The 20,464-nt window shown below is 43.6% G+C and overlaps 1 protein-coding gene across 3 annotated transcripts in view; it reads right to left on the bottom strand.

The window, feature by feature from the left end:
• The window catches only part of samd11 (sterile alpha motif domain containing 11), a 42,856-nt gene extending 22,844 nt beyond the window's left edge, over window positions 1-20,012 (bottom strand). For 2 of the 3 annotated variants that reach the window (XM_028410845.1, XM_028410846.1), the window contains exons 1-4: window positions 18,385-20,012; window positions 17,262-17,353; window positions 8,848-9,023; window positions 1,349-1,458 (exon numbers count right to left, since the gene is read on the bottom strand). In XM_028410845.1, the coding sequence (XP_028266646.1) occupies window positions 1,349-1,458; window positions 8,848-9,023; window positions 17,262-17,353; window positions 18,385-19,084 (1,078 nt within the window). In that variant the 5' untranslated portion in view covers window positions 19,085-20,012. Of the gene's footprint in view, window positions 1-1,348; window positions 1,459-8,847; window positions 9,024-17,261; window positions 17,354-18,111; window positions 18,363-18,384 lie in introns of those variants that run through there. The other variant, XM_028410847.1, reaches the window with a different exon arrangement.
• Window positions 20,013-20,464: the final 452 nt, after the last annotated feature.

Here is a 20,464-nt window from a genome sequence, read left to right as displayed (position 1 = left end):
TTTTGCGTGGGTGCGCATCTGTATAACGATGTGTTATTTGTGTGTAATTGTGTGTTTGAGAATATGTGTGTGTCTGATTTCACTGGCAGACAGAATTAGAGCCAGTGGCTGATCGGATTGGACTTGTTTACAGACACAAAGTGAGCTGCTTAGGCAGCCTGTTAAATCTCTCTTTAATGCTCAAACGGACGGATTTTAGGGTCTTGGACCCCCTATGGTGTCGGACACACTGTGCTCACACCCACCTCCATCACGACCACCCCCCCACCTGCCTTTTTCTCTTCTTGTCATCCCCTATTAAAAAAACCATGCAGGGTTCTGACTCCTCCATTATGTTTAGCAGCTGATTAGGCTGGTGTATTGAGGGAAATCTGCCCCAAACTGGGGTCTAAGACACTAACTGAGCCGGCTGTTGAGCAACCTAATACCCTCCACCCCTCCATGCACCCTACCTGATATCACAGGCACCGTATGGACAATTAATCTGGCAGACAGAGATGAGTGCACAGAGAATGGGCATGGAGGTGTTGGGTCTGGGATGATTATGCCACTTGCTGTGCCTCTGGCTAATGGGATAAGAATGGACAGGGTTGAACTTCGTGCAACAGCGGAGCAAAGGTATGATAAAAAGACACTTTATATTTTAATTAAGGGTTAAGGCATGGAGGATGGGATCAATTTGTCAACAACATCAGTTTAGATGTATATTTTTTTCTAGGCATAATATATATATATATATATATATATATATTGCTTTTTTAGAAATTCTACACTATGCAACACAAATGTATGTCATGAAAGAAGTTCCAACAAACCCAGAGAGGAAACAACATCCAGGACAGTGGGTTGATTGCTGAATATTACTGACATACACAGAGGCTTTTTTACCATATGTCTGCATAATATCCTCATACAGACGGCTCGACAAACAGCTGAGATTAATGCGGTCTGTGTTCTGTGTATAAGCTGTAAGGAAACCTCTTAGCTTAGCACATGCACACCATGGTTCCTCTGCTCACATGAAACTGGATTAATGGCAAACAAAGCTATTTATTCAGAGGTAATTTAGAACAGGGGGTTTAACAAAAATCCTAGAGTGCGGCAGAGAATGTGGGAAGAACATTAAGTAATCAACTTGAGAGCGACCTTTAGGAATGAGTAATAAGCTTATGTTAAATTCCCCCAATCACACAAATTAGGCTAAATTAAATGGGTAATGGAACGTTTACATATGTTACAGGAGGTGTAGGGGAGGATATATCATCAGCTCATATTCACAAAAGGGGAAGGAGCAAGGAAAGACAGAAAGAGGACAACGAAGACAACAACAGCATCATGGGGATCCTACCTGTGTGTCCAGAACTGGTGCTGTGGTCAGAGGCTGACTGGCCTTCGGGCATGCCGTGCTGTCTGGTGTGGTGCAGGTTGGAGATAATTGTAGAGAGGTCACTGTCACGGCTGTAAAAAAAAAACACACAGGACAGAGAGAACATTTAACAGCAGCTACAAATCCAATACAAAATATCATGAGAGAAGCAATGGTGCATCCGTTAATACACAACATACCGCAAAAACTCTCCATCCAGATAGACCCGTCCTCTAATAAAACGCACACCTCCACACAGACTCAGCAGCAACAAGTGGCTGTCCTGTCAACTGGCTCTTAGCTCTGAGGTGTGTAATAGACTCTGACAGACTACCGTATCCAGCACTTTCTAGTCTCATCCCTTCTCATCTTCCACACTAAGATGTATTAATGAACATATTCACAACTCATAAGTAGTTTAGCAGCTTAAAACCCGATTATAGCTCTTTTAAACTGTGGGTATAACTTCTGTTTTGGAGAAATATGGCAACTGATGGTAAAATGACAGATATTTGTGAGACATCAATCAAGTCATGAATTGATCTTACTTGTTGTTTTAAACATAACAGAATGAACTGGGAACATGATGCTGGCAATTTAGAACTCAGCCTCAAGTCATTTTGGCTGTGCCTTCGTTAAACACAAAACAAAACTGTCCACGAGAGTCTCTCAGACTCCCTGTCCTGCCCTTCAACACCTAAAGGAGGAGCAGGAGGAGGCTTTGTAGATTAGACCCAGATTTGGTTGGAGCCACTCTGTCCTTCTGAATTCTCCACCCGCTGCCTTTCTAAACTCCACACACCAGTAGACCCACAAAACTGTGTCATAGAGGTATTTCATTTGCAATCTGATTACCATCCTGATCGCATTAAATGGCATAATGATGGGAAATAGGCGCTTAGTGTTTGAGGGGAGTGTGGTGGCCGTGCAGTGTTGTCAGTGTAATGGCAAACAGCTCTTTTGGGTGGGAGTGGCAAAGGCCTGTGTCTTTTTTAGCTTCTAAATATCATTTACTGTCATATTACTGTAAGATTCATGCTACTTGGAAGACTCATCCAAACCCAGAGAGACAGAAAGGGTTCTTGTACACAGTCATTTTGTTTACATAATTGGCCTAACAACATGCAGCATTCACACATGTCAGTCTCATAGTTTCAGCATCCTCTCGTGTGAGTAGGAATTTCATTTATAGGCTTAACTGGCAACTTTATTAAAAGCAGAATCATCTATGAAGGGGGTCTGGTATGACACGACAGGCACAGTTTATGGGACAGAAGCGGTGAATGGTTCTTAGCTGCCACCGCTATGACGAGGCCACACTGTTTGTGGCTGCTGGATTTGGGTTTTTACAGTCCCATGATTACAGGCTCCTGCTGTAATGTCAGGCTGTCGGTCGCCAAGCTGTTTTCCACACGCTAAAAGAAAAGATGAAGGGTAGTGCTGAGGGCCTCATGCTGGCTGTGCTGGCCTCAGCAGTCACCTCTCAGTCACAGAAGAACCAATGACTCAGAAAGCGGTCTCAGACATAACAATCTCAGTCGGTTGCTAAGCAAGGAGACGCTTGATTGGACTATGACTGCAAACTTTTTAGACTAATGATAGAGGTCTTTTTTAGAGTGCAACTTGCTAAAATTAGTGGCTGCCTAGGTCTGATGTTCCAAAAAAAGAAAATATGAAACAGCGAAGGGTTTTTTAATTGTGCTTACAGTCATGTAATAATCTATCTGCGTCACCCAGTGACTCCATATTAACACACATCCCACACTGCAGTATGAGAAACTGCAGCCGAATACATCAATCAGCCAGCTGCATTTTAACACCACCCTCTGTCCATCATTTAAAGTGATCATGATAATGCCATCCTGAACTTCTCAGAGAGGTTATAGGGTTATTATCCTGTGGCGAAGTGGCCGCTTTAAGCCATGAGCGGCAAGGACATCGTTAGTCTGGTAATTAGTGCACTTCTCCTGAGCTGTCCCGCCTCAGCTTGGGTTAATGAGGGCCTAGCCCCATCTCCACCCACCTCTGCCCTCCCTCTACCCCATCCTTCTCTCTTTCTGTGGGTGGAGGCAAGGTCATACTCAAGCCATGGAAGATGGAGAGGGGGGTGGGGATGCTGTTTAAAACCCAGTCACCTGAGTCAGCTCTCCCTAAGGAGCTCCTAAGGCAGGGGTTAGCTGGGAAGGACGGGGGCCTCGGAAAAAGATGGAGGAGGGTAAGATTGTAGCTGCTGGGCCTGATAGCTAAGAAGGACATGAGCCGCCTTCTTATCACCCAGGTGCACACCGGAGACAATCATCTCATCCTCAGCTCATCCCTAAACTAGTCAATACTGCCCCTTCACTCCTGGACACACAACAGACACCGTGACCCAGACACTGAGGTAATATGTGTCATTACTAAGACCCTGTCATGGATGCTACTGGTGCTCAACACTCCTTATGATATCAAACTGTCTAATAATAACTGCAAGCACTGAATATTATGTTATATTGGGAATAATAACATTTATTCAAGCTTTTGCCTTCACTGAAACACAGAAAATGTGTATGTAATTGTAACATGTAATGCTTATTATGCTTTTTATTATAAGGATTTTATAAAACTCATACTCAATGCTGCAAACAAGTTTCAGGTAACATCCAGTTATAATGTGTCCTGCTGCTGTCTTTCATTGCTCTGCCTATGCAGTTAAAATAGAACTGTCACATTTTTAACCCTTTGTTCTACACGTCTGAAAATAAACAATTAAAAAAAAAACAAATGAGCAGTAATTTAATCAGTAAACAACTGTTTATCTTTTTTTTTATATAACAAAAGGTCAAGCTCCCTTTTACCCATAGAGTGCTTATTCTTCAGTCCACACAACATGAAAAGACTCTTCTGTTGGCACTGGGAGACAACTCGGTATAAATGCCCAGTAGTGCCCTGCTGTGGCATTGGCACATGGAGCTGAGGTGGCGGGGATGGAGGTCACAGTGTGAGCTGGCAGCCCAGGCACCCTGACGCCATGTCTCACACCACCACTGGGAAAGTGCTGACAGACAGACAGCAGGGATGTGAAGATGGAGGAGGAGGAGGAGAGTGCAAACGAGACTGAGAAGAAAGAGAGACAGGTTGCGAGTGCTGTGTAACATCTGGTGCTCACAGGTTTACTAACCTCCTCATCTGCTCAACACAACAGCCTGAACCCACTGCCTCCACTGCTGCTGGTGGCCCACAGCAACATTCAAATGTAATATTCAACATCCAGAGCACAGTAAGTTATGGACAGGGGAGAGTTGCAAATAGTTAGAATGATTAAAAAATCTCAGGTGCTCAGCAAGAAAAAAAGAATGATTTTAGAAATTTATTTCAGAAATACCAAATACTTTAGGACACATAGCAAGAATATGGATCTGTTCCTTCTGCATTTTATCTTTTGTCTGAGCAATGGAAACACAATTGTCATGCTTCTCACAGTTCAAGCGAAAGACAACCTACAACTGGGAAACCTGCAAGCAGAGAGGGTAATGAATAAATACAGAAATAGATACATAAATAAGTAAGAATAGCCTAGCTTCACTTCTCCTTGTTGTTCCTCCACTGTACAGGCTGACATGAGGTCGATAACGCAGCCAAGGGAGGAGAGAAAGTAATGTAAAGAATATAAAGCAAGCCTGCCACGTTACATTTACTGAAAAATAAACATTAAGAAAATACTGCTGGATTTACTCTTAAATTCGAATCTAGTGTAGAATTTTGTTGGCCTGTCTTGCAAGAAGATTAGATTGCAAAAGGAAATGATGTATTATTTATTATAATTTAGCTGATCTTTCAGAGAGTTTAGAGTTTCTTTTTGTTAATCCCATGTTTTGACAGGGATTTATTAGATTACGAAAACATAGTTCGACGTGGAAACAATGAACATTTTGCTGCTAGCCAACGCCCAATCAACTACTAAATTGCTGTGACTCTGTTGCCATGACAAATGCATGTAAACAAGGCCAAATTTTTTGAAGCGGAAAGCTCCTCTAAAACGCTATAAAAACCTCCAAGCTCACTAATTAGTGCTTTAGGGGAGAGCCATTTCCAGTAATTTCACACTGTCCGTGACCCCTTACTGGCATAAGCAATGACACAGTTGTTCAATAAAGCCAGAGGACAAAATGTCAAATGCAATAGACATACAGTAGCTAACTAATCATCAGCATCTTTCCTTTCTGTGGTTTGTGTGCAGATCAAGCACAGCAACTCCACTAACCACCCTGATAAAAAAAATCTGTTTTCCTGCATACGGAGAGGACAGTGAGAATACACTGAGAGATTTTGGTAAATGTTCATGAATGTGAAAATCCTCTGTTTGCAAACTAATATCACTAAACAGCCACATGTCCACAAAATCACAACAAATGCAACAAAACATAACACAAACATAACTGTAACATCTCAAAGAGACTCTTTACAACATCTAGAGTTTAGCATCTTGGGGATATTGGTCATTTATATGTTCTGTTAAATTCAGCATGATGCTTCTTTCACATGAAAGGAAAAGATGCTGCATATAAGTAATTATGTGGTGTTGGGCAGGTTTGATGATGTAACTGATCAGTGCTAAAGGTCCGCAGACCTTATGACAGCTTTCACCTTCCTACGTAATCTCCTAAGGCTGCAATAGTGTAGACAGTTATTATTTTCTCCTCTTTGTGGAAGGAAGTATTTGATCGTGTGGGATATGGATCAGTGAAAACCTGAGAAAATGTCCCCGTGTTTGTTTTGGTTAGGGTTAATAATGGTTATGGTGAAGAGGTTTTTTCTCTAGGGTGCAAACTGAAAGGCAGACGTCAGCAGGTGTAACTTATAAAATCCACGGTGGTTGCCAGGTAATTACCCAGACTCTCAGTCAGCACTTTTCAATCAAAGCCTTGTTATCTATGGCCAACTGAAGCAAACACTACGATAGGCTTTATTTTGCCCTTGAGTAAGACACTAAAATCTTACTGAGCTTACTGTCCTCTTAAAAAAACTAAAAGACGACATCATCATAAGCTGATTGTCAAAGCAGCCTATTCGACCTGCAGCCACGTTTCATTGTGACAGTTGCTGTAGTAATTATCACAGGAGCAAAGGAGGAAGTGAGATGGCGTAATTACAGGGAGGAGGTCGTGGAGGATGAACGGGTCAACAAATCACAGCTGTTGGTTTTGCTGTTTTTAACCATAAAGTCAGCATTTTCTTTTAACCATGACCATTCTGCGCATATTTAGATGGAATCTATAAACTGACCAATCTGTGCCACCTACACCAACTGGATTAAGTTTGAGCTGCTCAGTGTTGTGCAGCAGCCACATCAAGTTCCTCTATCTGCATCTTACTGTGATAAAGATTATTTGGTTGGCTCTCAGCTGCACTGTAGTCTTTGCTTATTCAGCAATAGTGCAGATCCATGGAGCACCAGGTAAACCAATTGTAAAGCCGCCGACAATTTACATTAATCCGATTAAAAGAAGGTGGACGGACCTAGAGCACAATATCCAGCCACCAGAGCTACCCAGACAATAATCACTTAGCATATAGAATCTATATTTAATACTGCAGAGAAAACCTCTTTCTTGGTGTAATGCTACCAGAGGTTATTTGTGGTAGAGGACAGATTGCATAAGGACTGAGAAGCTAAATAATTGACACATGACACATTTGATGTGTCCATGTGAATTAAAGTACAGTTACAGTAGGCAGGCTGCTGCAACCAAGTGGGTGTGACAGTGCTGCCGCCAGCCCTGATGATGTGAGGATGAGACAGCGCAGATACGCTCACACATGTATACAGAGGCCCTGTATTTTTCACATCCATTGGCCAAATCCAATTTGTTAAGACCCTTCTACGACTCACTTACAAAGCTGCGGTCAATGGAAATCACATTTCCATGATTGGACATCCCATTATCCCTTTCGTCCAGACCTACATTGGGGGATAAAGCAGGGCTGAGACGGATGCCCACGACAGACCGGAGCTGCGGCTCCAGCGAGTCCGTCGCCTTTCTAAGGGTAAAAGCCTAACATATTAGTCATAAGTGTTCTTTAAATTCATTATCATCTTAACACGCCAGCGGCACAAGTGTCAGGAGGAGGGGAAGCCCTCTTAAATGAGGTTAGTGGATCCATTTAAAGCTTCACAGTTGCTGTGCTGTCCGCCGTGTCACACGCCAAGTCTCAAGACATGAAAAACATCCCCTCCTGTAATGAGGTTGCACAAGAAGCTTATCATGCAGCTGGGGATTTTTTGAAGTTAATCAATGAACAGATTCTGCATTATATCTGTCTATATAATCTGTCTGATTTTTTTAAACAATGCAAATCAGTTTATTACAAATGAGACTTAAAATGTCAGCACGGACTGTCAGGGGAGGGGGGGGACTTAATGAGATGACCCTATTATAACCCTGCATGTGTGTTTCTGCCTGTATGAACATGTGAATGTGATTATTAGCTTGAGTCCAAACAGGTCTTTTGGACAGTATGGTACATATTTTGTGACAAACCCAATCCAATGTGCAGGCGCCTTAGAGAGTTAAACAGCCATTCACACAATAAAGTTTGATTTCACACATAAACTACCAACATTTTCTGAAACCTGTAGTATTAATAGTGTTTTTTTATAGTTTTGTACCAACTTTTATACCAACTAAACAAATAAACTGGCACTACAGACACAAAACTTTCCTGCTTCTCTCCTGATGTGATGAAAATAACAACACCACTGTGGTGTGAAGGATGAGGATCCACAGACTGCATCTGTGTTTTTACACCGCTGATGTGTTTTATTTGTTACTTCTTATTAATCGTAGTTTTTCTTCTCCCTGGGCCTTCCTGTTCAATTATTTCATACTTTCAGCTCTAAAATCTTATTCCAGTTGGTAACTGGGCAGTGTGAATAGATGCATGTTAAAAGTGGACGTTAACTTTATTTTCTAACTATTTTAAAAACATTAAATGCAATAATAAAATACAAACGTATAAGAAGAAATGCTTTCTATCACACGCTCTATAATCAAACCGCTCCCTCGCACAGAATGTGATGCAGTAGAAAGCAGTGACTCAGGTGACTCAGACTTTCAGTATCAAGTCAAGACAGATACACTGACGCTTGGCAAGACCAATAAAACACAAACCATCAAACCAATTAACACTTTGAAGGCTCGACAGCTTCCATTAGGCGTCCCAAAGTATATTTCTGAAACACGACGCGTTGCATGTTTGTCTACAATGAGCCTTTAACACCTTAAAATTATCCTGAAATCACTTCAATGCTACACACGTATGAGGTGCCATTATTATTTTTTCCCGTCTGCTATTAAACTATTAAACAGCAGTAGCAAAAACCAACCAGAGAAACTTATTACTATTAATTATTTTTAACAAAAGTGACACCTCAGAGGAGAGCGGAACATTTTTTGTCAAGCCTCAAGCCGACGCAGAATTAAACCCAACAGCAGCCTCACCTCTTTCTCATGATACTGTAATGCAGCTCGTCCTCCTGCTTGATGTGGGCATGATCCCCACTGGCCCGCTCGCTGCCTTCGCTGTCGTCGCTGCTGAAGATGGAGGCCAGCTCCTTCTTTGGAACCCGGTTTGGTGGTAGGGGGATGGTGCGTTTCTCTGCCAAGCGCCCACGGTTCTGCAAAAACAAGTCACACCAAAATGAAGACGCTTCATAAACAGGATTCACCAGTACTCCATGTATTATCACCTGAGTAAGAAATTCCAGTGAAACCATATCATTGTTTCATTTTGTATCGCTATGGGCAGTTAAATAAAACACCTCCATCATAGAGTAACTGATGGAGGTGGATGGAACTGATCTGAAAATTGCAAATACATTAACAAGTGATGTACTCCCCTGTATTTAGACTGAAAGGTTAGTTGGCACTAAATGTTTGTTTAAGTTCTAAAGCTGCCAGGAGTTTACAGAGAAGGGTGGGGATTAAGATGAGAGTGTGGCCTGAGGGGTGTTAGGAAGTGAAGCTGGACAACCTTTAATGTGACCTGAAGAGGTCACAGCAGATTAACGTGGCCCTATCAGAGAAAGGGTTAAAAGATAGGGTAAAAACAGACTAAACCAGGGAAGGAAATTTGAGAGGAGCATGGCTGAGGAGAAAAGTTAACAGTAAGGAGAGAGGAAGAGCAGGTGTGGGGTTGTACTGTGAAGCGAAAAGGTAAGAGAGAACACAAAAATAAAAGAGAATGTGGTGAGTCAAATCATGAAAGAGAGAACGCTCCACAGTAGAAAGGCCTGTCCAGTGTGGGAGAGTGGACTTGGATTTAAAAACTATGCTCCTGTTTCTGTGTGTGTGTGCCTACATCTCAGTTCTTACTCCCCGACGCCTTCAAGCCCTCCAGCTATCCCTTCCACCGCACGCAACCCCACACTCCACCACTCCTCCCCGTCCCCTCCTTCGCTTGCTCCATCCATCCCAGGAGGAGCAGTAGCATGAGTGGCAGGCGGGGGCAGGAGGAGGGATTTGGGGGCTCCTAGCCAAGAGGCAAACAGGTGCAGCCCCTCTGGAGTCTCTCAAATGGCAGACATTAAAAAGAGTTGGTGTGTGTGTGTGTGTGTGTGGGGGGGGGCATAGAAAGATGAAAACATCCCGCAGGATGAGCAGGCCACTGAGTTCTGCACACTCCTCTTTTTCTATGTCTTGCAAGTAAAATTGTTTTTTCCTCTCCTCTTCTTTTCCCAATGAAGCTTTTCTACAAGTTCTGCTCACTCTGTTCTGATCACTTCTGATACTTCTGCACTTCTCACACAGGGTCTTACAGTAGTCATTTAACGCCGGAGCTCCGACAAGAGCAAAATATGTCATCACAACAAATATTTTTTAAATGTTGGCAACCACAGTCCCTTCTGTCAGACACACATCTGTTATATACAATGTCTTATTTCCTGCTGTCTTCACATTGTCAGGGAGAACACACAAGTAGACATGCACACTACCATCTGCACACCTAAACCATCTCACACACACTCACACACACCTGTTCATGTTCCTAAGAAATCCCCTCCAAAGCGGGGGACTTTACTTGGAGCACGCCAGCAACATAGTGTATACAAGAATAGTTTGTCGAAGAGCAGTCGTGACTGTGGCTGTGTGTGTGTGTATGTCGACAACCACCCACATGGCCGTGACATACCCGGGCTGACAGCCCCCCTCCCTTCCTCCCTCCACTCTCCTCCCGGAAAGCCCCAATCCTTTCTTTAGTGGCACTGACGCAGAACTGGGGGTGAGCTCCCACTGCTTCCGGCAACACTTCCGCAGCACGGGGGAGGGCTCTCTGAAACAAAACATGAAGCAAAACACACCCCTGGCTGCCCACGTAGGAGCGCTCAAAGGAAGGGCGCCTGAGCGCTCAGGCTCGTACATGCACGCACAAACACACACGTGTGTGTGTGAGGCAACCTTGCTGTGTGTGTGGTCAACCTCCTTTCAGCCATGGAAAAAAGTCTCTCATAAAAGTCCCACTAAAAGCACCTCTATGAATATCGCCTCCCACGCTTTCTGTCTAACAGTCAGGCAGCCAAGAAATATAACTGGGCTTCACATTTACAGGCCAAAAAAAAAAACACGTATACATACAGATGATCATCTGATTACACAATCTAGTCAGGCAGTTTAATATGGCCATATCAGAACACAATACCATCCAGAAACACAAACAAGGATTCTCCAACATGCACTGAAACTAACTGAAAGTTCTCAATGAAGGATTACTACAAGTTTGATACAGTGCAGGTGCTCCTTACAGCTAAAGGTCAGAGATGTCCTCTACAATTATATACAGTATGCCCTCACACACAACTACTAACTCTCAACCAATGCTTCTTCAAAGACTAACGTGCTGGGGGGGAGGGGGGGGGGATTAGCCAACATTTAAAATGTACAATGCATGCCTATTTTGGTGTAAATAGGATATCACTGTGGTGGGTTGAGATGTGTTAATCTGAGCTCACTAAAAATATTTAAATTCCTGACACATGGCAAGAAGTCATGACATCACATCCTCTCAGAACATCCTCTCCATATATCCTGGTATAATATTTGGGCTTTAAATACCTTAGTGAGCCATGTCCTAGAATCTGCTGCAAACATGCTTCTGTAGATCATTTGGTTGATGTTCTTAATCCATAAATTCTTTCTAAAAGCTCATACTAATAAAATTAATAAAGAAAACAATGCGACTACTATCAAAGATATAAGAGTAAGAACGTTTAAATAAAAGCAGAAGCTATACAGCATCCTGATGTTTTCTCTCTACATTTATTTCTCATTTTTAAATGAGCTCTTGGAAAAGAGGACTAATAACTGTTATTTTTTCTTTCTCTTTGCCTTATTTCCTGAAAGGTGCAGTGCCCTGCCGCTGGCTCCAACCATCACTGGCAAACACACACACATACACACCCACACCCACACAAACTCACACACAGCAGTAGCCGCCCGTGACATTCCTGCAGCTGCGGCGCTCTCTCTCCCTCGCACGCGCCCCCCCAGCGATCTCCCTGGGGGACGAATGCCTAATGAGTCACGCGCCTGTCTGCCGTTACCTCGCAGCATGTGTGTGTGTGTGTGTGGAGGCGGGATGGCGGGCCGACTTGGCGCGAGCACTAGGGGAAAGGGGGGAGGGGGAATGAGGAGACGACAGAGAAGGAGAGAGGAAAAAAAATGAGCGTGAGGAGGGCGGGAGAGGAGAGGGGGGGTTGGAGCGGTCATTACCGTGCTAACATAAGAGCTCTGAAACAAGGCCAAAACAAACAATTTGTCTGCTGCATGTTTATGTGAACCTTAACTGCAATTCATCACAAAACACAGATCCATACTTTGTTTAGTCTCACCTTCTTATCTCTGAAGGCCATCCTGATATTTCTGCAGGTGCATCTTTGAAAGGTGAGTCGACACAAATTTTGCCAGCTTTGGTCAAACTGAGATGGCTCAGTGTGCAAACATGACCAGTACAACCTGACATTACTGTAAATAATCAGATTAGGTTAATGGGTTGATTAAAGTGTTTACATGGGTCACAGTAATCGGATTTCCCAGTAACCTCCTAACAAAGTTTATATGATTTGCTTGATAGTCAGTGTAATTTCTTTAAGGACTGAGTCTGTGTTTCATACCGTTTACATGCTCGATGACATCTAGTTCTATCTGTGTCATGAATGAATGAATATCACCCTATACTATTTTGAGGGTATTTCCTCCATCAGGAGCCATGACACTGTTTGGTAAACACCCATTTGCATCCACTGTACTTGGTGACCTTTGAGTGCATGTTCAAAAACTAAGCTGTGAATGCAATCACACAAACTATAGAGAACAGGCCACAGAAAAACCGACCAGCCTAATATTCGACTAATCTGGTTCATATCAAATCATCAGTGCACATGTAAACACATTACAAACAAGTATCTAAAAGAAAGACTAGAAAATGGCTGTCAATCCACAACAGTGGGAACACATAGATATACCATATAATATACTAATTTTAGCCTAACGTAATTATCCATCTAATTTTAAAGCACATTCATTTAGCATTGATATTTAATTTAAATTCAATCTATGATACAGTATATATTCTGTATGTTAACACAGGTACTACAAATTTCTCTAGAAGTATGCATAAATAACACAACAGAATTGTCAACAGGGAGGACACGCCACACCAGTTAATGTGTCATTTTAGGTGTTCCTGTTCTAACACACCGAAGCCTACAAACCTTGACTTCACATTGTCAGGTCTCTATAACCACTGCTTTAATTTTGGATTGAGGAAGTGGGGTAGCAAAAGATAGTGAGGCAGCATGTTGCATCTTTTACGGTTATCATTTTAGTATCATTGTATGCATTGTCCCATACATAATGTAGACAAAAACATGTTTTACTTTTGAAACTATCAATCTGCCATGAGATCCTGCACCAACTGTACCAACTAAAACTCCTCATAAGTGCACTTGGTGAAATAAATGAGATTCTGGATAGCAGTGTGTGTGTGTGTGTGTGTGTGGTGTACGTATAGACTTTAGGCAACACTTGGCTAAGACCATGTGAGAGAAAGAAAAAAAAAGTGAGAAAGCACTGTAGGGCAGACAGGCATGCGACCAAGACCCATGCTCTCCCAACACACATACACACACAGCCCCCACACGCGCTGAGCCGAGCGGGCAGTTGCAGCCCAGTGGAGCGGCACAAGGCAAAGGGGGGTGGGATGGGGGAGGGGGTGAGGTGCACAGAGGGCGAGAGGCGGCGAGGTGGAGGGGAGGCTGCTGGCTCGGCGCTGGGAGGTCAGTGCCGGTGCAGTCAGGCGTGCAAGCGTGCCTCTCGCTCTCCCCTTTCCCTCCTGTTTCTCTTCTCCTTCCTCCTGATTTCTCTCTCTCTCTCTCTCTCTCTCTCTGTGTTTGTATAGGCCTACTGAGGTCGCCGCAGGGGAGCTTTACAGACAGGTAACGACCGCCTTTCTTCCCCTCGACAAACTAGGGGAAGTGGAGGTGAAAATGAAGCTGTGGTTTTAAATTTAACTGATACTTTCAGTTGGTTTGGTCCTCACTAAACTAATGTCTCATTTAAACTTCCAAAAACTTAAAACAGGCCAGTTAACCGTGGTATAAAACGATGAATGTTGCATGGTAAGGTTTGGAGATGTCATCTGACTTGTACATGTATACACAGGTATAAGTGTATTTGTTTAAATATCGCCATTAGCTTAGTCACAATACACCACATCGTCTAACAGAGCTTCCACTAACAGAGCTAACAGCTTCCACACCCAGACACACACAGTGTGCTAAAGGCTGGTTTGTGAAATTAAAGAATTTATTTTATTAAATTATTCATAAATGGACATTAGAAGACCCAAAAAATGATTTCATAAATGTGTGTATGTAACACTGTTCATTTAGTATGTAATATTAATTAATAACACTGTTATTTCTGTATGTAGACATTCCACTTGACATTGATCTCTAATCAGTCAGATGGTGAATATCAGTAAAGGCTCACTTATATATCTCATGTGCCTAAAGAGACACACACAAACGTGCACTAACACAGTTCTGGGCCAATGACCGATTCCAGTGTTACCATAGCAACGTAGCATCAGCAACATGTGCGCAAACATGCACAAAACATAAAGAAGCATCATACAGCAGAGGATTCATCAATGAAGCTGGCACCAGCACATAACAGATCAGCTGTTATTTCACTAAACATGATGCATTTTAATTTACATATCTCCCCCACTATTTTTATGAAAACATAACGAGATGGACCAAAAGTTATAGGCAAAAAGTGTGTATGTGCAGATAAGTATGGCTGTGTGTTTAATTCTACTTTGCAAGAGAAGCCCTTGATTGGAGGAGGTCTTTACGAGCCGGAGGAGGGGAGTGTAATTTCCTCCCGGCCTCCGCCAGTTCCGCTGAAATAACAGAGCAGAGGAAGCCCAGCTCTCCCGGGAGGAGACACACACACACGCATGAACACACAAATGCACACATGCACAGTGAGCTGGCAAGTCATCCAGCATTGGGCAAACAATCACAGACATGCACGCACAAAGACACAAATACAAACTAAGCCAAACATATGCACAGACAAAAACACAAATACACAGCGCTGAGAATAATCTTCAACAAGCAGACACGATCCTGAGTATTACATCGATTTTGTGCAACAAAAATGTGATACATAGTCTCATACACTGAATAAGCAGCATCCGGCAACTTCAAAAAAGCAAATGTAACAACAGTTAATGCTGCCATGAGAGAAATCATTTAGGCAGCAGATTATCACATCATAGACTTAATGGAAATGAAACGCACCTTGACAGTTTGTTATCAATAGCCTGGTTTTCATTAAAACAAAATCTTTAAAGGATGAGAGGTTCGGTTTCTGCCGTGTCACTGTAAACAGCTGGAGCCTGGGCAGACACATCAAATTAACTCCCATGATTTCTGTGCAGGCAGGTGAAACATCTTTCCACCAGCTGCTGCACTTTTTATGATCGCTTGCCTCATGCCTATAGCAAAACAAGATCACTCAAAGTTCAGCCGTCAAACTTTCAAAATAATGTCGGCATGAGGTAATTTGTGTCAGTAGCCAGGCATATAGAGTGTGTGTGTGTTAGTGTGTGTGAGAGAGAGAGAGAGAGGGAGAGAGAGAGAGAGAGAGAGAGAGAGAGAGAGAGAGAGAGAGAGAGAGAGAGCTCATCAGTGAGGGAGTGCTGGCTGCCATGCCCTGAGGGGAGTCAGTGGGGAGAAAGGGAGACGCCAGTACAGGCCATACAAGTCCCGCCGCCTTCCCTCCTCCGCCTAACCCTCACTGCCTCGCATGGAATTGCCAACATACTTAGCCTGTGTGTCCATGTGTGTGCGTGTGTGTCAGGCCAGTTTTTGTTGGTGAGTTAGGCTTTAGGCTTCAGCACCAGATGAGGGAAGTGAGAGAGAGAAAGTGAAAAAAATGCTACAACAACAACCTGAAGGCTCTCATATCTCTGCTTACGTCAATGACAAAGTTTTCTCCGTCACAGCTGTAATTGAAGTGGAACTGTACAGGCCACGGCAAGCCAAAAGCCAATCACTCTGATATCTGTAATGAGCCAAAACATAAGCAAACACACAAAGACACGTCTGTAAAAAATAAGACATGAGCATTTCTGCAATCTGCTTTTTCTGCCCCCGACCTCCCTCAGGTAATTTGTTTTGGCTGAACCCTATGCGTTAAGGTGCAGGTCTTCATTCTTGGCCATAAAAAATGTCACCGGTTTACCTGTATCACTCAAACACCTCCGGCTTATCAAAACCGCCTTTGCCTTGCGTGCCTTGCACACAATAATCAGCAGTAGCCACGCTCAGTAGCTCACTAAGCCTCTTACACCCTTCCCTCAAGATTAGTGCTTGGGAGCGACGACAGATGCGCTCTGTGGTGATAAAAACACACACACACCCAAAGACACACACTCACAACCCGCTGCACCTGTGTGAACAGATTTGGCGGCAGTCAGCCGGCAGTGTGCTTGCTCAAAGCTGACACACACACACACGAGTGGTGATGCCATAATCGTGACACACCTGTGAGACCTCAAGGCTTGGCGCCGTGCCCCTGGCCGAGCCCCCGAGGGAAGCACAAGGCAAACAAAAGTTCAACAGCCAGGTGAAGAAACTGATTCAGTGAGACAGAAGAGTCGGACCGACAACACCCAACGTCAAGCAGCCATACTGGGCAGCTCAGTGCCTCTGAATAAAAGGATGTGTGATACGCTGCATCTGTAAAGGCTGAAAGTGAATCTGATATTCATGCTGAGAAAAATTACCATCAGAGCTGACATGTGGCCTGTAGGGTCTTCACCACCAAGGTTACAAAGACAATGCTTCAATAAAGATAAGAATAAAGAAAGCTCACCCACTGGCAAAGAAAAGCTACAACACAATACCGAAGGCTCAGTCCAGTCTTCACACACATTTATATTAAATATAGGTTAAAAAAATCTAAGTAAAATAGAAATATCAGCATGAAAACATGAGCAAAATATAAGTACGGAGAGTGATCTTTGAGGAGGAATTTATTTAACTGAATGATGAAACACAAACATTCATGACACTTAACTATAACTATAAATTATACACATATTTGTAAAATATCAGTTTATCTCCCAGCTCTGTCCGGACACTCTCTGACATCATTTAATCTTCACTGAGATCATTTCTGAGCACCAAATCAATGTTTTTTACCTTACAGCATATCCAATACAAAGAAGTTTTCTATAGTTCAATGAAACATTTCTTAAGTGGCTTCCTCACATTGACACTAAATATTCAGACAAGTCGCTGCAGCACTAAAGCCAGTATGACAAAAAGATGAAATATTCTTACCACTGGAGATGAAATTCGACAACCTGGACAATCACAGATGGGAGGGTGCACCTGTAAGATTCCTTTGGACATAAGAGTCTTGAGACTTTTTCCTGGAAATGGAAAGAGATACAACTTTTAGTGGATGTGTTCCCGATTCTGTAAACTCCTACATCATATATCATGTGATGACGTATTATTAACTTTAAAAAAATTGAGATGATGGAGTCAATACCTGCAAACACATAGCCTTATCTCTGTAAAATGAGGTCTAATTGTTGCCACGGTGCAGTGTGGCGCGCCACAGAGACAGCAGCATTCTGTCATCTGTCTATGGAAATCGGCATATTAAACTATTAGGCTATCATTTTTGACCTGGGGCGACACCCTCCCCCCCCCCCCCCCCCCCCCCCCACACACACACACACACATCCTAACGCGTGTCAGTTCTGCCTGAGTAACCCTGCGTGCGTGCGTACGTGTGCGTGGAGTGGGCGCGCGCACCGTGCGTAATTATTGTATAAAAATACACTGTAATAAATGTCAGTATAATAAATAAAAACCTAAACAATATCACTGCTTGGTTGGTCAGAATCTAAAAAAACGCTTCTAAAATGTGTCTGAGCGCCAGATTATTAAAATATGTAGCTAAAAACATGAACTAATGCAAAATAATCGCATCAAACACTCACTGTGATGTTAAATGGCCAAACGAGGTTTGTTTTCTAAAGTCTCTTCCAAGCTAACATGCAGTAAAAAACACCCATGCACAAGTGCAGCAGCAGCAGCAGCACTTCACAGGGATATCTCATCCCGCAATGTTTAAAAACGGAAGTGCCACACACAGAATTATCTATGACTAACTTTTCACCTCAGTCCAGTGCAGCCGACTCCAGATTACCCGGTTTGGTGTATGATCGCAGCCCAAACTGTGTCAAATGCTGGGAGGGTATGTGGAGGATATGCGCCTTTTCTCATCTGTCTCCTTACGCACTAACTGCTGTAACCCTTTCACTCCAAAACTTAGCAGCGAACCACGAGACCCAAGTTGTATCATATAAGTGGCGTCTATAAAGCCATTTAATAGCCATCAAAGTGTCCTCCTCTGCCCATGCACTGTGTATGAAGAGAAGGTTTCTCTTACCTTTGTGTCTTATACTCCGTTTCCAATCTTTGGCAGTCTCTCGTCCACTGACAAACTGGAACTCATTGGGGGTGAGCCACTCGCCCCTGTATTTAATTGAGGGTCCCTTACTACCTTGACACAGTTTATTGATGTAAAGCAAAGCCTTGTTTTCCCCGCACTCCACCTCAATGCACGGTTCTCCGTTGTCGAAAAAGGGCTGAAAGTCGGGGATGGAGGAGAATCTCTCCAGCATTAAGTCGTCCGTGTGATGGTGGAGGTGTTGGTGATGCAGCGCCGAGTCGTGGAGCCCCAAGTAAGCGCGATGATGGGCGAAAATGTGGTCGTAAGGCGGCGGATGCGGGGTCACCACGGGGATCGCGGTGGCATTTAAAGGGGCCAGGTATTCGGACTGGTTGAAAGCAGTCAATGCCATGTCGTCTCCATCCAGCCTCTCCTTTTTGATGGCAGGCATGTTAGTAGGAGCCGAGCGCCGGTAACAAGTGAAAAGCTGCTCCCCCGTTCCAACTTGAGCGTCCTCTTCGCCTGTGAGTTGGGCTAACCCAGAGTTGGAGACGCGCCGCTTGGTTTTACGCAGAGTCCCCGTGTCGCCGTGAGACAGCGGTCTGGTGAAGTTGCCGGATAGATTCCCATTCAGTAGTTTCCAGCTCGCAGCGGCAGCAGCGCTCTCCGCCAGCCTCACAGCTCCTACCTCCCACATTTAATCACACTCGCTCTGTTAATACCTGACATGCTGGGCAGTCCTGAGCCCCTCACATTATGTTATATATGCCGTGATCATTAGTAGCAGTAGCAGCTGCACGCCATGTCACCACATGCTCTTCCTTAATGCATGTAGAAGAAAGATATTTTTTTACCGAGATGAGGCGAAATTTGACATCAACTCTGCAACCTTCAAAAAACAAAACACGTCGTTTCTGTTATGAGGAGCCGAGGCAGCACATATGGCCCCAGACACAATTTAACAGCCGTGGAGATAATTAAAGGAAACTGATAAGAGCAGAATTATCCTGCTTGGCATGTGTCATTAATCAGAAACATAAGCCAAAAATATCAGGCTAAATATTCCTCAGTATTTGCGCAACATTGATGCAGTTTTAAGTTTGGAAAGAGTTGTTATTTTGTAACCTCTGTGTATGTCGCTGAAGTCACGCTGAAGTTCACAGACCCAGACCAAACAAGATTTGCACTCTCCGCCGCTTCTCAACTTGGCCCATTTAAACAGCGGAGGCTGTAGGCGAGAGTCACACAGCGCGGGGGGGGGGGACTGCGAGGGACGGCGCTTTAGGAACCACCATCAGCGCGCATGAGGAAGTGAGCTGCAGCCACCTACTCACATAAACATTTATCATCCATCTCCACATTCTGCCATATACAGACTCCTATTAAACCTAAAATCACCAAACTGTTTCACTTTTTTTAAGTTTAGTAACACTAGACAGGTTCTAGTCCTGCACAGTGAACTGATCACATGTAATAATATCTCTGCTTGAAGTCAGCCCTTCACCGACATGTACAAAGAGATGGCCTGTTGAACAGACGTCACAGATCCACCCGTGACAGGCCGCAGCCGCAGGTCCACACACTGGGTGTGTTATGTTCTCTGTGTGTGTCTAAATCTAACTGTCTGTTTGTTATACTTCACCTACGGTGACACTGTTCTGCCCTCTCCTGCCACACAGACCTGCTCCCCTGCTGCGGAGGCTTTTGTGATCCACTGAGCTGCTAGTGTTAAGCCCCTTTTAAACATCACAAACCTCCATGTTTGGTGCAGTTAGGGGTTGGTCTTTTCTTAGGAGCTGCAGCAAGAAATGTGTTAACCAAGTGCAAAATGTGTTGATCTTATCAAGTGTATGATACTAAACCTAAAGCCAACATAGATACAAGAAGGAGTTTGACTTTTAAACAGGAAAAAACCTGGGTGTCATGTGTGTTCTTTGGTCTGTGAAAATGTTCAAAGAACTGATGAGAATCAATGCTGCAAACTTGTTGCTTAAACTGGACTAAAGTCTAGAGCCATGTTTTCTGGAAGCACTCTCTCGCCGGTGTCTGCAGGGCAGGTTCCCCTGAGCGACAGCTT

Source organism: Parambassis ranga, chromosome 7 (assembly GCF_900634625.1).
Source record: "Parambassis ranga chromosome 7, fParRan2.1, whole genome shotgun sequence".
NCBI classification, from domain to species: Eukaryota; Metazoa; Chordata; class Actinopteri; family Ambassidae; genus Parambassis; species Parambassis ranga.
The sequence above is the reverse complement of the archived record's forward strand: the minus strand, read 5'-3'. Positions and strand labels throughout refer to the sequence as shown.